Source organism: Microcaecilia unicolor, chromosome 3 (assembly GCF_901765095.1).
Source record: "Microcaecilia unicolor chromosome 3, aMicUni1.1, whole genome shotgun sequence".
Lineage (NCBI taxonomy): Eukaryota > Metazoa > Chordata > Amphibia > Gymnophiona > Siphonopidae > Microcaecilia > Microcaecilia unicolor.
In genome coordinates, this window is record NC_044033.1 from 211,494,081 (window position 1) to 211,518,254 (window position 24,174).

The following is a 24,174-nucleotide window of genomic DNA, read 5'->3' on the forward strand; positions in this document are numbered from 1 at the left end:
TTTCTACTTTGAAGCCTGTTAACGAACTGGACTGTTATTTATGTTTGAGTGATGCAGATAACGATATTTAGATTTTTTGGAAAAACAAGCAAACATGCTGGCCAGAACTAGCAAAATTTGCATGGAGGATCCTGTACATCCTGCTACCAGCACATCTTCTAAGAAAACATCTATTGCAGGAAGGACTGTGGAAGACAGGAGAGCTAGACTGAATCCTGAGGTTGTTGATGACTTTTTATTCATCCACTGATTAAAAAATCATAACAGTGCTACATATGGCATATTTCTTCCCTCTAGGGCTTATAGAACGGGTTGTATTTTGTACCCCTGTACATTTTAAAGGGGTGGATTAGGATTCCTTTGAGTAGTATCAGCTATTGTTGGGGTTGGAAGTGTAGAGGGTGGTGGTGGGAGGGTTATTATAGCTGCCCGTTGTTATTATTGTTTTCTATTTGTAATTTATATACAATAGTTGCACAGCATATTGTTGATTTTTATACTTTAATAAAAAGATTTAAATATAAAATCATAAGTGTTTGAGGCTTCTGCAGATGAGAGCAGAGCCCACGGGGATAGAACCTGTGGGGACAGGATGGGGACGGAAACAGGCCCTTTCGGGGATGGGGTGGGGATGGAGACAGAACCCACAGGGATGGGGACAAATTGTTTCCCCCTGTCTTTCTCTAGTTATGAAGCTTTGAGGGGTCTGGCATGTCTTTGTGGGAGAACTGTTGTAACAGCTTGCTGGAAACAGGAAGTGACCTCTTCTTTTTCCTGGTGGTTGAAATGTTGATACCGGGAGAGCAGCTGACATGTCAGTCACACTTTACTCAGGTATAACAAATGATTTGTAATAGGGACAGCTATCTAATAGACTTCAGTAGAGAACCCAGTGTCAAGGAAAATGTAATGCTGGTGTGTAAAAATCTCACCACAGAATAACATACAAAAATCCTGACCAGCCTTCCCACCCCACCCCCTCGAATGTTACTAAACATGCAACCTTTACATTTTATTCATTTATTGATATAATCAATGATAGCAAGAATAATAGGTTATACTTGTTGTTCTTTCAAATTATTTTAAGCTTTCCAAGTCAATTAATTAATTTAGAGGGAGGAAAAGACCTCAGATGCTTGGCTTGTTGTCCATATTGTTACAACCCAAACAGCCATGCGAATGTCCTCACAGGTCAGAAAAACCTCCTCTAATAATTTGTGGAAAGTATTTTTAATCATTTTTAATTAATTCTTTATTAATCAATAACATTGGTTGCTTGCATATTGTAGCTAACATCAGGTCGGTAATTTTCCATTCAAATCTTAGGACTTGAAGAACATTTATCTGTTTCAAAAAAGTCTGTCTCTTGTGAAGTGTTCTTCAAGTCCTAAGATTTGAATGGAAAATTAATGACCTGATGTTAGCAACAATATGCAAGCAATCAATGCGATTGATTAATAAAGAATTAATTAAAAATATTTTTAAAACTTTCCAAAAATTATTAGAGGAGGTTTTTCTAACCTATCAGTATGTTTGCACGGCAACAAGCCAAGCATCTGAGGTCTTTTCCTCCCTCTAAATTAATTAATTGACTTGGAAAGCTTAAAATAATTTGATTGACCAATAAGTATAACCTATTCTTGCTTTCATTGATTATTTGAGTATTCTAAGCAGCAAGATACTTGCCATATTAGTTTTCAGTTTTATTTATAAAATTTATACCCTGCACCAGGTACAATTCTGGGTGGTTTACATAATCATATCCACAATAATTTTCACATTAAAAACACATAAAATACAAATAAAACCATCACATCAACTAAATATACAAACAATTCATTACAATAGCATGAACTTTTATCAGAATTTTAAAGGTGTTTACTGATCACTTATCATTACAAACTTCCCAGGCTGTGGTGGAGAAGCAGCTGTGGAAGGATCGTCGTGTCCTGCGCCGGGACCTGAACCGGGAGGACTTCCTGCGTGAGATCTGGAGGTGGAAGGAAGAGTGAGTTACGTGAATTAGTTATATCTATGGAGTGCATGTGTGAGGGTGTGGGAGGAAAGGGGGATCCTGAGAAGCTCAAGTTCTCTTCCTGTCTCTCTTCCACGCTCGGTAACACACCTCTCTGTTTTTCCACGCCAAGGAAAGGCGGAGAGATCTCCCACCAGCTCCAGACCCTGGGGGCATCTCTGGAGTGGGACCGGTCATGCTTCACCATGGATAATGTAAGTACTGAGGGAGGCCAGTACTCCCCCTTTGTCGCTTTCATTCATAAGGAGCAGTGCAATAATTGGGCGCCCTCTAGTGGACACCCCAATACTGCTTGGGAAGCATCTATCATGACTGAATAGATAAGGATGGGCTTGAGGGTAAATTTTAAGGGGCTTCGACGTTAGCTTCAGAACTTTTAGTACAAGAAGAGTGCTGGGCAGACTTGGTCCGTGCCCTGAGAATGACAAGGACAAATCAAACTCAAACTCAGGTATGTATATAAAGTATCGCATACCATGTAAAATGAGTTTATTTTGTTGGGCAGACTGGATGGACTGCTCAGCTCTTTATCTGCTGTCATTTACTATGTTACTCTTTGGGGTTCTACATGGAATGTTGCTACTAATTGGGATTCCGGAATCTTGTAACTCTTTAGGATTCCAGAATCTTCAGAACTTTTAGTACAAGAACAGTGCTGGTCAGACGTCTACGGTCTGTGTCCTGAGAATGGCAAAGAAAAATCAAACTCGGGTATATATATAAAGTATCACATATCAAGTAAAATGAGTTTATCTTGTTGGGCAGACTGGATGCACTGTTCAGGTCTTTATCTGCCGTCACTTACAATTTACTATATGTTACTATATCTATTCTGTAATGGCATATGGATGCCTGGATTCCATTATAGAATGCCAGTGTAAACATAAGCAAACTAAAGATAAAGACTCTGATGTTATCATAAGCTATTAAATAAATACTCAGCAATATTCAACAAGGTGCTTATGCAATACCTATTTTTTCTTTTTTTCGAAGACCTCAGTCAAACGGAGTAATGGAGCTGTATAATTTCTTGGCTACCATTCCCCTATTGTCACCGGTCTTCAATGTTTTTTAATTTTTACTTTAGCTTTTCCTGTTGTCTGAAAACTACTCTAAATTTCTTCTGTGCTCATTAATCAGATGAGCCATTTAGCTTATCGAAAGCAGTTTTCAAAAAGAAGTTTTACACAGCTCTGTCTCAAATGTTGTCACTTATCTTCTTGAAGAATATTTTCAAAGGGAATTATTATTCGACATGGCGTCACGTTTCACCCAACGGCTTTATCAAGAATTCCGTGCCGGCAATATTTCTCTCTTGTCTGGCCAAGATAAGTGACAACATTTGAGACAGAGCTGTGTAAAACTTCTTTTTGAAAACTGCTTTCAGTAAGCAAAATGGCTCATCTGATTTATGAGCACAGAAGAAATATAGAGTAGTTTTCAGACAACAGAAAAAGCTAAAGTAAAAATTAAAAAACTGAAGACCGGTGATGATAGGGGAGTGGTAGCCAGGAAATTATACAGCTCCACTACTCCGTTTGACTGAGGTCTCCGAACAAAGAAAAAATAGGTATTGCATAAGCACCTTGTTGAATAATGCTGAATGTAAACATAAGTGCATCCATTTATGCCAGTGAACGACAGATGTACATGGGCACGTCTGAGTGTGGCTTGCAATATACATAACTTTGTTCTGTAAATTCCACATGTCCGTGGCAGCTCTGCCTATGCTTGTCCAAGCCCTGCCTTTATATTCGCCCCCTATAGCATTTAACATGTGTCTTTAGAGCCCGATGCTCAGAACTGCCACAGGAAGCCAACCAGTGCAGAGAAAAATACCTCCGGAGCAGCGTAGGAAATTAGCGTGGCCAGTGCTCAGAGGAAATGGTATGCAAAATATATGCTTGCTTGGCGCATGCACAGAAGAGTTTCATGGTAAGCCTAGCTCTTGTGCGCACGCGCCAGGCAAAACCCGAACGCATATTGGGCGTCTGTTTTCTGTGCCTTTAAAAATATAAGCGTTTCAGTTTTTTTTTTTAAACTTGGAAGGCTTATATTTAAACCCAGGAAACAGGCGCCAATGCTCACTTTCACTTTAGGGTTTGCTCTGACTCACGCACATTCGTCTCTCACTACCAGCGCTTAGGGGCTTGCACGGGCTTCCTTCTGTATCCAAACTGTATAACAACTGGCAGATTTTAGAGAAATAATCATGAGGAATTCTTTCTTCAAACACCCTAATACCTGCTCTGAGCTGATGTTATTTTTTTTACTGCGGTAAGGCAGCTTTGTTTTGTGCGCTGTTCTCTGAGCATTGGGAGGGAATAGGTAATTACCTCACTAACATGCATTTGACTACTTTACTGTGCTATTTGTGCTAATCTCTGGCACGTTTGTTGTTTCCTGCGTCAAAGCGTCAGCATTCTGCACTCGCTAATGCAGACACTAGTTGAGCACTAATGATCTCTGGCGCCCCCATGTGCATCAGTTAGAGAATTGCCTTTATAAAGGGTAAATTTATGGGTTAAGGGGTGAAAATTCCCACTACTTATTGCACAATTTTTTTCTTGAAGATTTTCTTTTTCTCCTCCTAGAAATTTCAGGGGATTAAATCTTGGATTTTAGATTTAGGGGTCCTTTTACTAAGGTGTGCTGAAAAATGGCTTGCGGTAGTGTAGGCGCGGGTTTTGGGCACGCGCGCGCGCCAATCCAGTGGACGTGCGGCAAAAAGAAAATTGCCGCCCGTCCATTTTGGGTCTGAGACCTTACTGCCAGCCATTGACCTAGCGGTAAAGTCTCACGTAACCGAGCAGTAATGACCTACGCGCGCCAAATGCCACCAAAAATGAAATTACTGCAAGGGCTGTGCGGTGACTCCATTTTGGCGCATGTTGGGCGCGCGTAGACGCTTACGCGGCTTAGTAAAAGAGCCCCTTAGTATTTATATACCGCCCTTATTCATGGCAGAGAATAATAAAACATGCAGGATGTCCAACAGACGTAACAAGTAGCAGAAGCAGCCGGCACAGTTCAGTGTTCAGAGCACAACCTGGCAAATAATAACAGGTCCATGAAGTGGATGTGTAATAAACTAAACACAGGAGATGATCTTTTAACTGACATTTGAACTAGAGAATAACGTGGGGTTGGGGACGGGGACAGAGCTGACGGGGAGGGGACAGAACCCATGGGGACGGGGCGGGGATGGGGACAGAGCCCACGAGGACGTGTCGTTTTCTACTTTGAAGCCTGTTAACGAACTGGACTGTTATTTATGTTTGAGTGATGCAGACAATGATATTTTGATTTTTGGAAAAACAAGCAAACACGCTGGCCACAACTGGCAAATTTTGCATGGGGGATCCTGTACATCCTGCTACCAGCACATCTTCTAAGAAGACATCTTCTATTGCAGGAGGGACTGTGGAAGACAGGAGAGCTAGATTGAATCCTGAGATTGTTGATGACTTTTTATTCATCCACAGATAAAAAAATTATAACAGTTCTACATGGGACATATTTCTCCCCTCTAGGGCCAACAGAACGGGTTGTATTTTGTACCCCTGTACATTTTAAAGGGGTGGATTAGGATTCCTTGGGGTAGTAGAAGTCAGCTATTATTGGGGTTGGAAGGGTAGAGGGTGGTGGTGAGGAGGGTTATTATAGCTTCTCACTGTTATTATTGTTTTCTATTTGTAATTTATACACAACAGTTGCACAGCATATTGTGCCTTTTTATACTATAAGATTTAAATATAAAATCATTATTGTTCAAGGCTTCTGCAGATGAGGACAGAGCCCATGAGGATGGGATGGGGACAGAACCTACGGGGCGGGGACGGAGACAGGGCCTGCAGGGATGGGTTGGGGACGGAGACAGAACCCACGGGGACGTATCATTCTCTAATTTGAACACAGGTAGCTGAGACTCATTTTTTATTGTAAGAGTCAGTTTGTTCCACTCAACTGGTCCACCGACAGATAACGCCCCCCATCTTGTTTGATCCAGACGCAAACGCTGTAAAGAAGGTACAACAAGATCACGTCCCATCACCGACCGCAAGGGTCGTGGTGGCTGAAAGATGAAGCTGGGTCAGAAGAGAGCTGCAGGATTCAGGCCTTTATTTTCTAGCCTAGTTCTTAAATCTGGGGCCGAGAATATATCTCGGTTGGCTTGGTAAGCTCACCGACTCCCTTTCCTTCCTCTCCTCTGCAGAGATTCTCCGCAGCGGTGACTGAGGCGTTTGTGCGACTGCACGAGGCTGGCCTGGTGTACCGCCACCGGCGACTCGTGAACTGGTCCTGTACACTGAGGTCGGCGATTTCAGACATCGAGGTGTGAGCTGGCTTCCGTTTCCTGAGTGTGTTTTGCAGAAGCCTTTGCTGTGAGTCTGGGATATTGAGTGTCTGACGGTTGTCTGTGTTACCTGTTCTGGTTTTTCTACCATAGGTGGACAGAAAGCAGCTTGGCGGCAAAACCTACCTCTCTATTCCAGGATACCAGGAGAAGATCCGTTTTGGAGAACTGGTGACATTTGCGTACAAGTTGGAAGGCGATGAGGGTGAGTGACTTGTAACGAAACCCACTTTTATTGGGTAGCTGGGGGGGGGGGGGGGGGGGGAAATATGGGCAGTAACCACATAAAGGAACTTCTGAGAAGAGAAAGAGGGGACAGGGGTGGAAAAGCAGGGGCAGTACTGAGATACAGGAATTGCTGAGGTCAGGGAGAGGAATAGCATAGAAAGACGGAACCTGGACTTCACACAGTGACCAGCAGATGGCGACAGTGTTTCGCAGGGGGAGATCTTTGCTTAGTATATGACCAGTGCAGGTTGAAAATTGGTTATTAGAGCGACCTGATACTAACTGTGAGGATAAAAAAACAAAGCAGACTGGAAAGAGATCTTCCTTTGATGAGGAAGGGCCAAGCTTTATCAGAACAGCTTCTACTGGAGATGACCCCATTCCATTTTTTTTTTGGTCTTTGTGTGGGATTGTGTCCCTGCCACTGTTTTTCATGCAGACATAGAGATTCCTGTGGCCACCACACGCCCGGAGACCATGCTGGGAGACACGGCAGTGGCTGTTCACCCCGAAGACCCCCGCTATCTGGTAAGAACAGGTACCATTAACAACTAAAAATTGAAAACAAAACAAATATTTCTTATGGCAGTGTGGTTCTGTGAAAATGGCATAACAGTGTTTTTTTTTCTTTTCCCCTGGTTTGTTTTCCTATTTTGCATGTCCAAAAACTTCCAGGCATTCCACGGGAAGCGCCTGCGGCACCCATTCTTGGACCACCTCCTGCCCGTGATTGCAGATCCCTGTGTGGATCCCAGCGTCGGAACTGGTAAGAGGGCAGACAGGTCCATGACTTCAGCATTCAGAAGCAGCTCTTGAGGCAGCCTATCAGCTTTGGGTTGGTTCAGCTGGTTTAAAGAAATTGCTTTCTTTTCACAAGGGGACTGCAGAGCATCCATGATTCCAAAGCTCAGGATGTGTTCTGCCCTATAGATCAGTGGCGTAGCCAGACAGCCAGTTTTGGGTGGGCCTGAGCCCAAAGTGGGTGGGCACAAAATTTTCTCTGCTCCGCCCTCCCTCCACCACTATACCCACCATTTCTCCCCCTCCCCACCTATCCCCTCTGTATGCAGCATGTGTCCCTCCCCTCCACCTCATACACAGCCAAGACTTCTCCCTTCCTCACCCCTCCACCCCTTTGCTGCATCTCTCCCTTTTTCCCCGTGCATCTCCCTCACCCACCAACCAAGCCTCATCTTTCCATCTTCCCTCCCCTGTGCAGCATCTTTCTTTCCATCTTCCCTTCCCCCTGTGCAGCTGCTGTGTCCCCGTCTTCCCTCCCCCTTGCGACATCTTTCCCCCATCATCCCTCCCCCCCATGCAGCTGCAGCATCTCACCCTCCTTGTAGGCCTGCCCAGCAGCAGTGTTTCTGACGGCGATTCTACTCGCAGGCTCCGCTCACAGTCGCAGTGATTCCCACACGCTGCCTGCCGGCTGCCGCTCAACAATCTCCTTGCGCTACTAAGCGCTAACCCGGAAGTCTCTCCTGCAGAGGAGAGACTTCCGGGTTAGCGCTTAGTAGCGCAAGGAGATTGAGCGGCAGCCGGCACTGGCAGGCAGCGTGTGGGAATCGCTGCGACTGCGAGCGGAGCCTGCAACTGGAATCGCCGTCAGGAACTTTGCTGCTGGGCGGGCCTGACCCGAAATTGGGTGGAGGCCCGCCCGTGGCTACGCCCCTGCTATAGATAATACACAACTGCATACTATGCTAATATTTCTTGAGGCTAGTTCATGCTCTTCTGGCAGCTATCTCCTGCCCACCTGTAGTTCGCTCTGTGGTCAAATAGGAGCCTGGTTCATATTTTCTCTTTCACGCTGAGCAAGTTTATTCAGTTCATTTGCTGGAGTGGAAAGACAAGTGCTTGTTTGTGTTGATCAGACAAAATACATCCGCATCTTTGTGTTTCTCATCAACAATTTCAGTGGATACTGCAGACAACAGGAAGGATGTAATGTTAGTTTATTACTTGCTGAAAAAACAACAACAACAACACATTCTTAGCTTTGCAATCTATTTTCATTTTTAACTAATAAGTTATAAATTTGTTTTGGTCTTATTTTTCCCATATCAAAAATCAGTGTACTCCAACGTATAAAGATTTGCTGAAAAATTGTGCCCATCTCTTCCCTTTTGTCTCTCTTTTCTCTCCACTCCCATCTGCAGGTGCAGTGAAGGTCACACCAGCGCACAGCCTTTTAGACAACGAGATGGGGGCTGCCCACAATTTGCCACTGGTCTCGGTGATCGGGGAGGATGGAGAGATGACAGAGGCATGTGGGGACTGGCTGAAGGTCAGAGCTATCTTTCTTGCTCAGGGTTTTTTTTTTTTTTTTGTAGCCTAGTGGTTAGTGCAGCGGACTTTGATCCTGGGGAACTGGATTTGATTCCCACTGCAGCTCCTTGTGACTCTGGCAAGTCACTTAACCCTCCATTGCTTTTATATTGAAGCCTTACTGTTTGATTCATGAATATTTCTTATGCAGATACTCAATTGATGTACCTCTCTTTTGCTGCATTGTATTTTGTTATGTTTCTAATAACAATAAAAATGATTTGAAATAAAAAAAAATTAGTAAAAAAAACAAACTTGAAACTGGTTACTATAAAAAATAAATGAAAAGATAAGACAGTACATATTTAATTTAATTTGGTATTTATAACCCGCTTTACCGACAACCTCTTTTGAAACCGTTGATCACGTCCTGTGGCAAGAGATTCCACAGTTACATTTTGCGCTGCATGGAAAAATATTTTTTATGATTTCTTTTCTTTTCTCTTCTCCTAACTCTTGTCTCTTCTCATTCCTTGCTCTCTTCTTCTGCAGGGTATGAAGCGATTTCTGGCTCGAGAGAAGGTGATTTCAGCTCTGAAAGAGAAGGGCCTCTATCGAGGGGCAGAAGACCACCCTATGATGCTTCCCCTGTGCAGGTAACAGGAGGCCACTGTAATCTCCAAGGCTCCTCCACCCTCAGATCTCCTTCTCACTGCTGCTATACCTTTTTCCTGTAGCCGCTCTGGAGACGTGATTGAATATCTGCAGAAGAGCCAGTGGTTTGTTCGCTGTGAGGCAATGGCCCGCAGAGCTCTGGAGGTGAGACACCTGGATTACTACAGGCAAAGGAAGTCTGAGAGCGATGAAGCTACAAAGTAGTAAATTTAAAAAGAATCGGAGAAAATGTTTTCTACACTCAACGTGTAATTCAGCTCTGGAATTCATTGCCAGAAATGTGGTAAAGGCGGTTAGCTTAGCAGAGTTTAAAAAAAGTTCATAGACTATTATTAAATTGGACTTGAGGAAAATCCACTGATTCTGGGATAAGCAGCATGAAATGTTTTGTACTTTTTTGGGGATCTTGCCAGGTATTTGTGACCTGGATTGGCCACTGTTGGAAACAGGATGCTGGGCTTGATGGACTTTCTGTCTGTCCCAGTATGGCAATACTTATGTTCTTATGGGCAGTTTGAGTATAAATACCATTATAAACCTCCATAATAAGGAATCTATGTAAAATTGTTATTACTTGTGAGATGCCGCTAGAAATCTGTTTCCTCTTTAACCCCTTGCAGGCAGTCGATTCTGGGAGGCTGAAACTTATACCCAGTTTTCATGATAAAACATGGAAAATGTGGCTGAACAATCCCAGGTGAGATGTGGGAATGTGTACAGAAATTATTCTCTTTGCGCCCAGTTTAGTAGCACTTCCTTGCACGCGTGAAACCAAAATGATTGTTTGCAGTGTCATATAACATTCTTGTATTTTCTTTTAGTGACTGGTGCATCTCCCGGCAGCTGTGGTGGGGTCACCAGATCCCGGCCTATCGGGTCTTGGCCTCTGCGTCCTGTGACCCAGAGACGGTAACTGCCTTGCTTGCTTCTTGCCGTCACTTTCTGCCAGTTGTCACGGAAACGGCTAGTTATAATCTTGTCTCTCTTCATCCCGTGTGTTCAGGAGGAGAGTGAGGCATTGTGGGTCGTGGGGAGGACCGAAGAGGAGGCTCGGAGGAAGGCTGCAGAGGCACGAGGGACATCGGAAGAGGAAGTCAGGCTGGTGAGAGGTGTGTGGGGGTCTGTGTACATTTTCATATTCAATATAAAACACCCGCTTCTCTCTGTTCCTCATACCCAGCTGATATCCTATCACTTTAGACGTACATTTCTTTATTGAAAGGAAGAATTCTGTTCCGTAGTCAAATTCAACCATAACATATCTTCGCTTGTCTTATAACAAATGAGCCATGTTAATGAACCATTCAACATTTGAACAAATTTTCTCCTCCCCCCTCAATTCCTCCCTCTCCTCACAGGTATTCTTTACTATAATGCTTTTATCTAGCCTTCTTATAACCTTCCCCCTTCCCAATTCTCATTACCCATTTAAAGTATGAAATGTTGCACTTTGCAATCTCATAGTTACAGGTTTGTCTTTTTGCGGGTGATACCAAACTCTGCAACAGGGTGGATATCTCGGAGGGTGTGAATGACATGTGGAAGGACCTAGCGAAGTTGGAGGAACTAAGATTTAATGCTAAAAAATGGAAAGTCGTGCACTTGGGTCACAAAAATCCGAGGGAACAGTACAATATAGGGGTGAAGTGCTTCTGTGTACAAAGGAAGAGAGGGACTTGGGGGTAATTGTGTCAGATGATCTTAAGGTTTTCAAACAGGTAGAAAAAGTGACGGTCAAAGCCAGAAGGATGCTTGGGTGCATAAAGAAAGGGATGACCAGCAGGAACAAAGAGGTGATGGTGCCCTTGTATAAGTCTCTGGTGAGGCCCATTTAGAGTACTGTGTTCAGTTCTGGAGACCGCACCTACGGAAAGATATAAACAGGATGGAGTCGGTCCAGAGGGTGGTTACTAAATAGGGACAGGCTCATGAAACTCAACATGTATACGCTGAAAGAAAAGAGGGAGAGAGAAGATATAATAGAGACATTTAAATATCTCAAGGGCATTAATGTAGAGGAAGTGGGCCTTTTTCAACTGAAGGAAAACTCTGGAACGAGGGGGCATATGACAACGTTAAGAGGGAATAGGCTTAGGAGGAATCTAAGAAAGTATTATTTCATGGAAAGGGTGGTGGAAGCGTGGAATGGCCTCCCAGCGGAGGTCGTGGAGTCGAGGACTGTGTCAGGATTTAAGAAAGCGTGGGATAAGCATGTGAGATCCCTTAGGAAAAGGGGTTACAGAGGATGGGCAGACAGGATGGGCCATTTGACCTTTATCTGCCGTTGTGTTTCTTTGAATTCAAGAAGAGTTCCCAAATACGTTCAAATTTGTACTGTTGCATGCATCTCCCTCTACCAACAGATAGACGTTCCCTTTGTATTAACTCATGCATCTGGTTCCTCCATAATATAACAGGAGGCTGCTTTTTGGTCTATTAAATCAAGGTACAACCTTTTTGCTATAAAACAAGCTTTTCTTAGAAATAAGATGTGAGATTCCAAGCTCATTTCCGATCTTCACACTTACCCAACAGACACACCTGTGGGGGTCTTCTGAAGGGATATACCATAGGCGGTCGGTGGCCCAACTGTTTGGGGAGGCTAAAGGGGGTGGGGTTAGGGGTGGGGCCAGGGGTGGAGCTTAAATCCATAATTATCTGATAACACACAGAAAAAATAAATAAATAAAAATAAAAGTCACAATTAATACCTTTTATTAAATTTAGATATTAGATATGTATCATATGTCAAAGAATAAAGTGGTTGCTCAAAGCATATTCTAAGCACAATCGCTCAACTGCAAAACACTATGCACAACTTTGTGCAAAAACACACTCAGAACCTTACTGAACCATAAATATTACACTGGGCAGAACCTAATACACCAATATACCACCCATAAGGAAAATGCAGACCGTCAACAATATGAAACAAGGGATCATATCATCACAATACTCATGTAGAGCCACAAAACACCCTAATTCGTGTTTAATGTGGGATAAAATGCCATAAATAAGTAAATAAATATAAACTTTTAATGTTGAGCACCTGATTCTCAAAGTGGACATATTCCAAACACTATAATGAAAATAAAATGATCTTTTCTACCTTTGTTGTCTGGTGACTTTTTCTGATCATGCTGGCCCAGTATCCGATTCTGTTGCTATCTGTCCTCAGTGCAGGAAGTCATCCTCCTTAAATATCTCCCTAGCAACCCAGGACACCTCCAGCCAACCCCCCTGCTCTGCTCTCTCAGCAGTAAGGTAAACCATAAACCAATTTCTACAACTGGTTACACAAGGCTAGAGGGCTTTCACTGCAGCTCCTGCTGTGATGATGGAGGTAAATCAACAATTTAAACCCCTCAGAGCACAGCAGGGGAGGCTTAGCCTCTCCAAGCCTCTTATACCGGGCGCCTATGGGATATACCCAATACAGTCAGCAACTGCAGTGGAAACAAGTTCCTTCTGGATCCCTAAAATTATTAAAATTAGGATGCCTGTCTGCCCTTACCTTGCGTACCCACTTAAGAGGCTCTGTGTAATGTTTTGGAATGTATTTCCCACAGTTGAGCGCTTTCTACCAGTTGTTCTGCTCCCACTACCCCTTCGTGGAGTTCCTCTTCTGAATCATCTTCAATCCCTAAACCTTCTGCCCATTTCTTCCTCTGTTCAAAATTCTGCTGCACAATTTATATTCCACCAGTGTCGCTATGCTCATATTAGCCTTCTCCTCACTTCACTGGCTCCCTATTCGTTCCCGTATACAGTTCAAACTCCTCTTATTGACTTATAAGTGCATTCACTCTGCAGTTCCTCAGTACCTCTCCACTCTTATCTCTTGCTACTCTCTGGGAACTCCGTTCACTTGGTAAATCTCTCTTATCTGCACCCTTCTCCTCCACTGCTAACTCCAGACTCCGTTCCTTTTATCTTGCTGCACCTTATGCCTGGAATAGACTTCCTGAGCCATCAAGCTCCATCTCTGGCCGTCTTCAAATCTAAGCTAAAAGCCCACCTTTTTTATGCTGCTTTTTTTTTTTTTCCCCTTTAAAGAGTATGTAGTTATTGAATTACCCCCCTCCCCATCCCCACCCCTTATCAGTTCCCCCATCAAACCAATCCCCAAAGAAGCTCTCAACTCCCACACCTATACAAGCACTGTTGCTACTCCAAACCACTTTTGGTAGCGGCAAGAAAAGAGTTCCAAGTCAGGTGCCATTTACTTGTCTGATGTGTTCGCTCCGCTCGGAATCGCTCCATCTCGCACACATGCCGTAGTTTATTGCACCACCTTGTTACAGAAGGGACCCCCCCTCTGTTTCCATTGAGATGCAAGTACCACTCTCGCTGCCCCAACAGCATGACGCACCAATTCCTGCTGATAGGAATTTAGGCCCACCGCCCTTACAGAGAAGAGAAAAATCTCGGGGGCCCACTGAAGTCGGCAACCCAGCCAGGTCTGCATTCTACTATGTATCGCTTTCCAGTAGGCTCTGGCTTTAAAGCAATTCCACCAGACGTGGCTTTTATGCTGCTTTTAACTCCTAACCCTTACTCACTTGTTCAGTACCCTTATTTTATCATTCCCACCTTAGTAATTCCCTTATCTCTTATTTGTCCTGTTTGTCTGTCCTAATTAGATTGTAAGCTCTGTTGAGCAGGGACTGTCTCTTCATGTTCCAAGTGTACAGCGCTGCGTATGTCTAGTAGCGCTATAGAAATGATAAGTAGTAGTAGTAGTAATTTTAAGGACAAAATCTTTGCTCCCCCCCTTCTTTTATCCTTTGGAATGCAAGTTACCTCGTATGATGAAATGTCTCTCTCTTTCTCTGTCTTGTGACAGACATGGATGTTCTGGACACCTGGTTTTCCTCCGGGCTCTTTCCTTTCGCGATGCTCGGCTGGCCTCAGGCAGTGAGTACTAATCAATGTAGTATCCTCTTGCCGCTGGTTCTGTCCTGCTTTGCCGCACCAGAATTAAAAGTGCATAACGGCAACAGCCAGCCTTTGCTCAAGGTCACGGCATTAATTGCTGATCCTTCACTACCACTGCATACTCCGAAGCTTGTCATGTTCTGGTGAGAGTCGAAGGCAGGGGTGGAATTGGAACCTCAATCTGCAGGTGTGGCAGTCCTTGATGCTTTTTCTTCCTGTCTTCTCCGCAGACAGCTGACATGTGGGAGTTCTATCCTAACAGCCTGCTGGAGACGGGAAGTGACCTGCTGTTTTTCTGGGTGGCCCGAATGGTGATGCTGGGGGAGCAGCTAACAGGGCAATTACCCTTTACTCAGGTATAGCAAACAATTTATAATAGGGATGCTTTAGCAGTGAACCCAGTGTTGAGGAAAACAGTTTTGATATGTAAAAATCTCACCCCAGAATAGCATACAGAAATCCTGACAGGCCTTCCCACCCCACCCAGTGTGCACACACTCTGACAATGTTTTATTTATTTATTTAAACATCTTTATTCCGCAGATCACAAATCATACCTATGTAAAAACAGACTTACAGAATACATATCATAGTAAACTGATAAATCCCCCCAAAAGATGGAATTCCTTAGCATCCCTCCGGCCCGGCCCAGAATGTGACTGATGGGTTGTGTACGCCTTCCAGCAGGTGGAATACTTGCAGAAAAAGAAGAGTTTTCAGTTGTTTTTTAAACTCTTTCACATCCTCAACCTTTCTCATCCCCACAGGCAATTTATTCCTGTAAGAGGGACCTGTAATGTAAAAAAAAAAAAAATGAGTTCCTAAACTCATTTGATTTTATAATACGATAAGATGAAACATCCAACATAAGTTGACTAGCCGACTTCAGCAGCCAAATAGGCTGATATATGCAAAGTTTGGCAGCCAAAACCTTAGAAACCTGTTCCATTAGGATTTTGAAATATGTAGTCTTTTCATTTTTAATGGTGTGTGCTGAGAACTTCTAATTTAAAAATAAGATAAGACTCTCTCTTACGTTTTAATGCTAGAATATTCAGCCCGTGGCTATCGACGATTTTAAAGCTTCTGACGGCCGTGGGCTGGACTAGACTCGTTATTCGATGCCAGAACAGTATTGAATATCCAAGTCCAGCGGACCTGGAAGTTATTTGGGTACTGGCCAATATTGAGTTTTGGAACCCATATACTTAACCAGGCAAAGATAGGGCTGATTTTATGCAGTCCTGTCTGCTCAGTTAGGAAAGAGCACTGAATATCACTGGTGTCCACATATCTTCCAGCTGCACCCTGATTTCGCCCCGGCACTAACCAGACAGTTCCATGGAGGAGGCACCAGATTTTCAGTGGCACAGTGCAGTTAATTGCTGCTGAAAATGTGGGACAGCCTGCTCAGCATGGTTTAAACAGGAAGGAATCTTTCCTAGTCACTGAATATTGACCCCCCCCCCCCCCCTTTTAGTCTTTACTGGATAATAGTTCCTAATTTTGCAAAGACTTTTGACCTGATTGGTCACTGTTAGAAACAGGATGCTGGGTATGATGAACCTTTGATTTTACGTTCTCTGTTCCATGACTTTGATTACTTTCTTCCTTCCTCCATCCCTCTCCCTCCCCCCACCCCAACAATGTAATACCCTGCCCTGCTCCTTCACCCCTATAAGGTGTTCCTGCACTCCATGGTCCGGGATTCCCATGGCAGAAAGATGAGCAAGTCTCTGGGGAACATTGTGGACCCCCTGGATGTGATCTCAGGGGTCTCCCTGCAGGTCAGTGCTCTATGGAAGTGCAGGCCTGGGGCTTTGCCCAATGTCATGCTGTGATCTGTAATTTAATTTTTCTAAATAAAGCAGGAACTTCAGCTCCATGCATGCTGTGCATTGCAGAGTTTAAAAGGAGGGCTGTCTCGGCTTGTCCATGAAAGCCCAAAAATACTTCACTCTCACTCCCAGGGGTTATCAGCCAGCGCCAGGAACAGGTTGCACTGCTGTTCATGGATGCAACAAATCCAGGAATGACAAATCTATTGTGGTTAAAACCAGGACTGCTCAGCATGTCCTTGCTGATTTTTAGTTTTCTGGTACATTTGTCCTTGGAGCAATGAATATCAGAAACAGGAGACAGTGCCCGATTAATGAAAGAAAATTTAAAAATCGCTGAAAATTTTAAAGAAATTTTTTTTAAATTAGCATATTAAAAAACAAACAAAATACAAAAAAAGGCAATAAATGAAATCTTGGGAAACATGGATTTTTGGAGCAATGGACACTTCCCCTCCCCCCCAATATAGCCCGTTGCTCTGAGGATAGACTAATTTGGAGACTTTTGAGGCATATTTTCAAAGCACTTAGCCTTCCAAAGTTCCATAGGTTTCTATGGAACTTTGGAAGGCTAAGTGCTTCGAAAATATGCCTCTTAGTGCAAGTAATTCTAATTTCCCCTTGTTATACTTCAGAATATTCTTCCAGAGGCTGGAATTTGGGATGAGACAGTGTGTTATTTAGTTTGAGACCCATAACTTGGGGTTACTTTCCTCTTAACGGAGATTTTCCATGGACAGCAAAGTAAGTCAGCCATAGTTGGTGATATCATCTGATGGCACCATGGACGGAAGTAGCTCTCCTATAGTTCAGAAGGGTTTTAAGTAGCCCCTTCTCTAGGCTGGCTCAGCCCTCTTTGCTCATCAGATGGCAGACAAATTGAAACCGAGGAGGGCGGGTGAGCCAGCTTAGAGAAGGGGCTGATTAAAACCCTTCTGAACTATAGGAGAGCTACTTCTGTCCATGGCGCTATCAGATGATGTCACCATGCTTCAGGGCCGCTGAGAGACTGAGCCGGGCCCGGGGCAAGGCCGCCCCTGCTGCCCCCCAATCGCTGCTACTGTCACCTCCCTCTCCTGCTCCCAGGCCACTGGCGCCACAGTCCCCAGTCGCGTCTACCCTCTGCTCCGTCAACAGCCCCCTTCTGTCTGCCACCGGGCCCCCTGCATTAAAAAAAAAATCTCTAAATCGGCAGCGCAGCGCCAGCGAACAATGCCTCACGTCAGTGTGAATGCGGCAGATCGCCCCGGGCCTTCCCTCACTGTGCCCCACCCTCGTGGAAATAGGAAGTTACATCAGACGAGGGCGGGACACAGTGAGGGAAGGCCCAAGGCGATCTGCCGCTTTCACACAGACGTGAGGTGCTGTGCTGCCGATTAGAGATTTTTTTCTTTTTAAATGCTCAGCGGCCCTGCCATGCTTGTCACCTGCTTGTCCATGGACAGGATCAATTGCTTGCACATATCCAGTGCCATAGAGGATTTTCCTGTATGTGCTCCATCTCCCGTGAGTGGAGAGAATTTAGATCCTTATCTCAGCTCTCTTTTGCAGACTTTGCAGGGCAAGTTACGTGATGGGAACCTGGATCCCCGGGAAATTGCAGTAGCTGAAAAGGGGCAGGTGGGTTTGCATCTCTGTCTTTTCCTGTTCTTTTCTGTTTAAATCTCCTTGTGCAGAGGATAAGCTGTTTACTTTACAGGTTGTTTTTGTAAATTTAGGGATAGCATTTGGTCTAAGTTAAGATTTGATTTGGAATTACTCAAAACAGTAATAAGGTCACATTTGTAAGTGATTCCCAAGAATGCATTGGATAAGCACTAGAGAATTCTGTCTCGAAGCTTAGCGGTGATTAGTTTAGTTTATTGTAGATTTAAGATACCGTCCTTCTTAAAATTAGAGCAGTTAACAAATTAGATGGTAACACCAGTATTTGAGAAGCAAAGCCAGTGCTGGGCAGACTTCTACGGTCTGTGCCCTGATCGTGGCTGGACAGATTTGGATGGGCTGGAGTGGGGCTTCGATGACAACTTTCAGAACAAGACCAGTGCCGGGCAGACTTCTACGGTCTGTGCTCTGGAAGTGGCAGGGACAGATCAGGATAAAGTATGAATTTATCTTGTTGGGCAGACTGGATGGACCGTGCAGGTTTTTATTTGCCGTCATCTACTATGTTTACTGTGGCAGAACCTCTAAAATATTTTTTCAGGCACCAGGGAACCCTCTCCTCCCTCATGAATCCCATCCAGCTCCTGCTGCCCTTCCCTTTTCACTTCCCCGAAGTCCCATCTTTCTTCTCTCCTGTCCTTCCCCTTAGTCCAGCATCATGGGTCTCGCTCGCTACCCCTGAGTCCAATATCTCTCCCTCTCTCTTTCCTCCCTTTCACCACCCCACCCTCAATTCGGCATTTCCCCTTCTCTCTCAGACCCCCTCCACCTTCTCAATGCAGCATCTTCCTCCTTCCCTTGACTACCTCGTGCTGCTTTGGAGGGTCCTACCTTTACTTTAGTTTAACCAAAGAGGTGCGTGCCCGTGCTGCCTGAGCAGTGAGGAAGGTGGCAGCATGCTTCAGCTAGCACTCATGAGCATGCTCAGTTCATGCTGCTGAACTGAGCATGTGCGGGAGAGCTGGTGTTGGTGGCTGAAGCATGCTGCCGACTTCCTCACGTAGTGAACCCCTGAAAAGAGCTCACAGAACCCAGTTTGGGAATCACTGCTATAAGGGCATGTGTAAGTGCGTAACCGCAAGGGGGAAATACACATAGACAGAGCACAGGAGGGGCATAGGCACTAGTGGCTGACTGAATTGCGGTTTTGGTTTGGTTACAGTGCCAAAAGTGACCCAGAATTTTTTTGTCCGATTTTGGCTGAAAGATATTTTAATTTTCGGCCATGTTTTTGGTTTTGGCTGAAAATTACCACGTGTTTTTGGTGGAAGCTGAAAATTTGTGCTTTGCCCATTTTGTCTCCCCTCCCCCCGAACAGGAGTTGCCCTTTCTCCTGGACCCCGCAAGTGCTTCCACCCCATAGACCTCTCTGAGCCTATCTTACAATCCCTGGTGGTCTGGGGGTGTAGTTGGGGTAGAAGCAGTCCCCAATTACTCCTGCCCATTTTGGCTGTGCACTCAAAATGGTTGCCATGGTTGGGGCATTGCTCCTGCCCAGACTATACCACTAGACCACCAGGGATAGTAAGGTAGTCCTTGAGGGGGGGAGGGGGTTGCTATTTTTTTTATACTGCGATTGCAAGTAATGCAGTTATGATCTTCCACAATAATTTGTCGTAAGTAGAGTGCTCCAAATGAATGCTTTGGTTCACGCTCACTCAACCATGAGTTTCAGCTGCAGTTTTGGTTTTGGCTGAAAGCTTCCAGGCAGTTTAGGTTTTTCCAGTTACTTGTTTTTATTTTAACCTCTTATTGGTGTACATCGCCATTTGCCAGTGTATTGTAACACTCAGCTGTCACAGAAAAAGGGGCTGCTGAGATACAAAGCTACATTTGGGAAAATACCCTCATTGACATTCCTTGTGTTGCAGCGGAAAGATTTCCCAAATGGGATTCCAGAGTGTGGGACGGACGCGCTGAGGTTTGCCCTCTGCACCTATAAGGTCAAAGGTAAGGCCAGTGTCTACTAAAGGCTGAAAAGTTCTCGGAGCACCCAAATGGTAATGTTCAGAAATGAATTGGTCATTGTTCATATTCATGAACTATCGTTGAAGGGAGAGAACATTCTCATTGCGGGCTAGAGGACAACTGAAACCAGTTTTTTCAGTTTTGTCCGAAACTGAATCTGTGAACGAAATTTGCCACTTGGTTTCGGCCAAAACCTAAACCGGCCTGGACCCCGAACGTGAACAGTCATCACCTCTGCCCAACACAAGGAACTCCCTCCTGGAATCTGAGTTTAAAGGGGGTCTGGACAGATTCCTGAAGGAAAAGTCCATTGATCGTTATTAAATTTGGGGTTTTTGCCAGGTTCTTGGGGCCTAGATTGGCCACTGTCGGAGACAGAGTGCTGGGCTTGATGGACCTTTGGTCTTTTCCCAGTGTGACAGTGCTTATGTACATAGTTAGGCCAGCACCCACCCCCCCATTTTATCAGCGGAGCCAGCATGGGCGGGAACAACTGGGGATACAATAGACCCTGAGGGAGGAGGGGTGGGCCTCTCTGTGGTTCTGTGTTCCAGGAGGGGGTTTCTTGTGTTCGGTAAGGGGTTGGGGTTCCTTCTGTTCTGGGTGGGGGTTGGGGGCCTATCTATAATTCTGGAAGGGGGGATTCTTGTGCAATGAGTCTTCTTCAGGACGTCTCTCCTTCTTCCCTGAGCTGGGCCCGCCCCCGTCTGACGTAAGTAACCTACGTAGGTTACTTACGTCAGACGGGGGCGGACCCAGGTCAGGAAAGGAGAGATGTCCTGAAGAAGACTCATTGTGATCAGATGGTCTTCTTGCCCGTGCAGCGCCTTCACACAGAGGTGAGAGGTGCTGCGTGGGCCCGGGAAGGCGGAGGGGGGGGGGTCTGATGGAGGGGGGGAGCGGCGGCAACGACCTCAGGGGGGTGGGGCATGGGGGTGGAGGATTGAGGAGGCGGAGCTGTGGGAGGAGAAAGAGAGAGAGAGGAAGGGAGGGGGGCCGGGGCTGCTAAACTTTTGATTTTTGTTTTGATTTTTTATTTAATACAGGGGGAAGCGGGGAGTAGCGGGGACCTCTGGGGGGGAGCAAGGCCGTCCATACAGGACGCTCCTGACGAGCGCCTTTGCCCCCTTCCGATCCTTTTTTGATTATGTTTTCATTTTCTATTTTTTAAGAGGGAAGCGGGGAACCACGTGTTTGTGTTTTTTATCTCACTTTTGTTTTTAAACATGCCAGCTTGGATTTTTATGCTGCAGGGGGAAGCGGGGAGATGACAGCTCAGGCCTTAATGACAGCTCTGACCTTACATTAAATTTATCACGGTAAATGATTCGGTGCAATTGTTGGTATGGTTAGTGTATCCCGAATTGTCCACATTTCAATGGTAGTTGCTCGTTTGCATTCCGTTTTCGTTAGCTGCTAGCGTCGTCGGAAAATGGCCTTTAATGCATGCTACGGTTGAAAATTTCTTCGTTAAAGGGTCGTTAAGGTTTAGTGCATCTGAGCCAAAGACTGCTGAAGTGTTCAACAATTATTAATTATTGAAATAAATGAGTGAAAAGATACCTTGTTGTTATTATGTTATAACCATGCTTTTTCATTATTTAGGCTAAATAACTGAAGAAAGGAGGGGATTGAGGCTGAGACCAGACAAATTCATTTGTATTTGGGTTTCCTGTGTGAGAATAGACAGTTTCTGTGGAGATGGAGCAGCCTTTGAAGCTTGTAATATTGCTGGGCTGTCTTGGACAAAGCACTTGAGAACATGTATTAATGTTAAATTTGCATCACTTTGAGCAGGAACAACAGGGGTAAATTGCCCTGCTGGGCTAAGGAAAGGCATGTTTGTATTGTTATCCTGACTGGATGTCTGCCATGTGGTACAGGGAATTCCTTCCTGAAAGAGGAGGGGGAGTTTTGTGTTTCATGGAAGCTTTAGAGGCTGACTTCACAGTAGTATTACTAACAGCAAGGTCATCCTGAGTTTGTTTACTTACAGCTGACTGACGCCTGATGCAGGCACATTGCTGAAACACAGCCATGTCAGGTTATTCAGCATGCGTTTCGTTGGAAGCCTATATTCAAATGACTTGGTCAATAAAGATTTTGCTCCATAGACGGACCTTTGATTTTGTTGATTCTGTGTGCCTCATCTTGGCTGTCTCCACTCCCTGTTTGCGTGTTTATGTTTATTAGGTATTTAATATACCGCCACTTCTATAGAAGATCGCAGCGGTTTACAATAAAAATTTAAAAACAAAACATAGGAAAATAGAAAAGAACTCCATCAATAGGACAGAACTTTCACACAGAAACACACACACACTCCAGAAAATAACGCAAAATTAAATAAACCAGAGGATATACAGCTGGCTAGGCCGCTGAAACCCCGTAGCCGACCATCAACTGGAAGAAGGAGTAAAGCCAAATGACAAGGAGAAAAAAATGTGTTTTAAAATGTGTTTTAAGAAGGCCTTTGAAATGATTGAAAGAGAGTTTGAAATGAAGAGCCGGTGGAAGGTCGTTCCAAAGTTTAAGGCCCAAGGACACCCCCCCCCTGCAAAATGATGGGTAGACTCATAGTGTGCCTGTCTTGGAGAAGGAAGAACCAGACAATGGGAATCTAAAGAACCAATTGAACATTTAGGGGTGTAAGGAATGACTAGAGAAGAAAGATAGGCAGGAGAACCGTAGTGAAGGACTTTGTGAGTAAGTCACAGGATTTTAAACCAGGAGCGATATTTTAACAGGCAACCAGTGAAGTGAGGATAAAAGTGGTGTAATGGAATCAAATCTGTTAGCTTTGCATAGAAAACGGACTGCTACATTTTGCAAAGTTTGGAGACGACGGAGTAGAAGATTAGAAGTTCCTGAGTGAACGACATTAGCATAAGCAAGAACGGAAATGACAAAAGCACACAGTAGTGTATGAAGATCTGAAACATCTAGAAATTCAGAGAGAGAGCGTAGACGCCTTAGAGTTAAAAAAGCCACGTTGAAGAACAGATGAAATCTGGGCTGTTAAACTAGGATCTGCAAAACTCTTTTGTCTTTCGTTTGTCCTGTGTTTCTAAGGTCATGGCTGCATCATCGCCACCACCGACGTGCAGTTGGTGTCATTGCTCTGGGTCATTACACATGAGGCCAGAAGAAGGCACCTGTGAGCAGGTGGGGGGCTGTGGGCTGTAATTTAGAAACTTTTGGTGTAGAGAAATGAAACTCTCTTCGACTATTTCTTTGCACATTTGTATTCCAGGTGATGAGATTAACCTGGACGTCTCCAAGGTCCTGACCATCCGGCACTTCTGCAACAAGATTTGGAATGCACTGAGGTTTACCCTGGCAGCTCTCGGGGAAGGGTTCTCGCCCCAGCCCCTAGAGGAGGTGAGACCCCCAACTTGTGCTTCTTTCCCTATTTATTGATCAGGAGAGTGTGTTCATTAAACACTTGCATCTCTCCATCTTCCCTTCGCCCCTTCCCCACCAGCTGATGCCAGAGTCACCCATGGAGCGTTGGGTATGCAGTCGGCTCTATCATGCGGCGGATGAGTGCCAGCAAAAATTTAAAGAGTTCGAGCTGCAGGCAGTCACTTCTGCCATCCATGGATTCTGGCTGCAGAGTTTCTGTGATGTGTATCTGGTAAGAAGTGATGGGGAAAGGGAGGAAGGCAGTGTATTTTCAATTCACATTTCTTGGGTAGCATCTAAAATGAATTTTAATTTGTTTCCTCTCTCCGTCTCACTCTTTATTTTCCATTGTTATCTTTTTTTTTTATTTTCTTCTCTCTCCTCTCCAACTGTTCCACTGTTTCCTCCTGTGTTGCCCCTGTCTGTTCCCAGGAATCGGTGAAGCCCGTTCTGCAGGGAGCTGACCTCCCTCGGATTGAGGAGGCCCGGCAGGTTCTGTACTGGTGCACGGAGCTTGGCTTGCGCCTTCTGTCCCCGTTCATGCCTTTCCTCACTGAGGAGCTGTGGCAGCGCCTTCCGCGGCAGGGCGTGGACTCCACCCCCAGCATCTGTGTGGCCCAGTACCCCAATCCTAGCCACCTGGTAACTATCCTTTGAGACCCCATACCCAGTGTCAACAGTACTTATGGGGGGTAATTCTATAGAGATCATATAAATTTAGGTGTCGGGATGATGTACGCTAAACATGAAGTCTATAACAGCAGTTGCCATTTTAGAATATTTATTTATTGCAT

At 44.8% G+C, this 24,174-nt stretch overlaps 1 protein-coding gene across 4 annotated transcripts in view; it reads left to right on the top strand.

Moving 5' to 3' along the window:
• VARS2 (valyl-tRNA synthetase 2, mitochondrial) overlaps positions 1-24,174 on the top strand; it is a 47,312-nt gene that overhangs the window by 14,007 nt on the left and 9,131 nt on the right. For all 4 annotated transcript variants that reach the window (XM_030197388.1, XM_030197387.1, XM_030197390.1 and 1 more), the window contains exons 7-26: positions 1,911-2,008; positions 2,148-2,229; positions 6,252-6,371; positions 6,486-6,597; positions 7,060-7,148; positions 7,296-7,386; positions 8,783-8,910; positions 9,444-9,547; positions 9,629-9,710; positions 10,187-10,263; positions 10,388-10,475; positions 10,570-10,675; positions 14,413-14,483; positions 14,735-14,860; positions 16,187-16,291; positions 17,894-17,962; positions 19,879-19,957; positions 23,229-23,356; positions 23,460-23,612; positions 23,813-24,022. In XM_030197388.1, the coding sequence (XP_030053248.1) occupies positions 1,911-2,008; positions 2,148-2,229; positions 6,252-6,371; positions 6,486-6,597; positions 7,060-7,148; positions 7,296-7,386; positions 8,783-8,910; positions 9,444-9,547; positions 9,629-9,710; positions 10,187-10,263; positions 10,388-10,475; positions 10,570-10,675; positions 14,413-14,483; positions 14,735-14,860; positions 16,187-16,291; positions 17,894-17,962; positions 19,879-19,957; positions 23,229-23,356; positions 23,460-23,612; positions 23,813-24,022 (2,118 nt within the window). The remainder of the gene's footprint in view (positions 1-1,910; positions 2,009-2,147; positions 2,230-6,251; positions 6,372-6,485; positions 6,598-7,059; positions 7,149-7,295; positions 7,387-8,782; positions 8,911-9,443; positions 9,548-9,628; positions 9,711-10,186; positions 10,264-10,387; positions 10,476-10,569; positions 10,676-14,412; positions 14,484-14,734; positions 14,861-16,186; positions 16,292-17,893; positions 17,963-19,878; positions 19,958-23,228; positions 23,357-23,459; positions 23,613-23,812; positions 24,023-24,174) is intronic.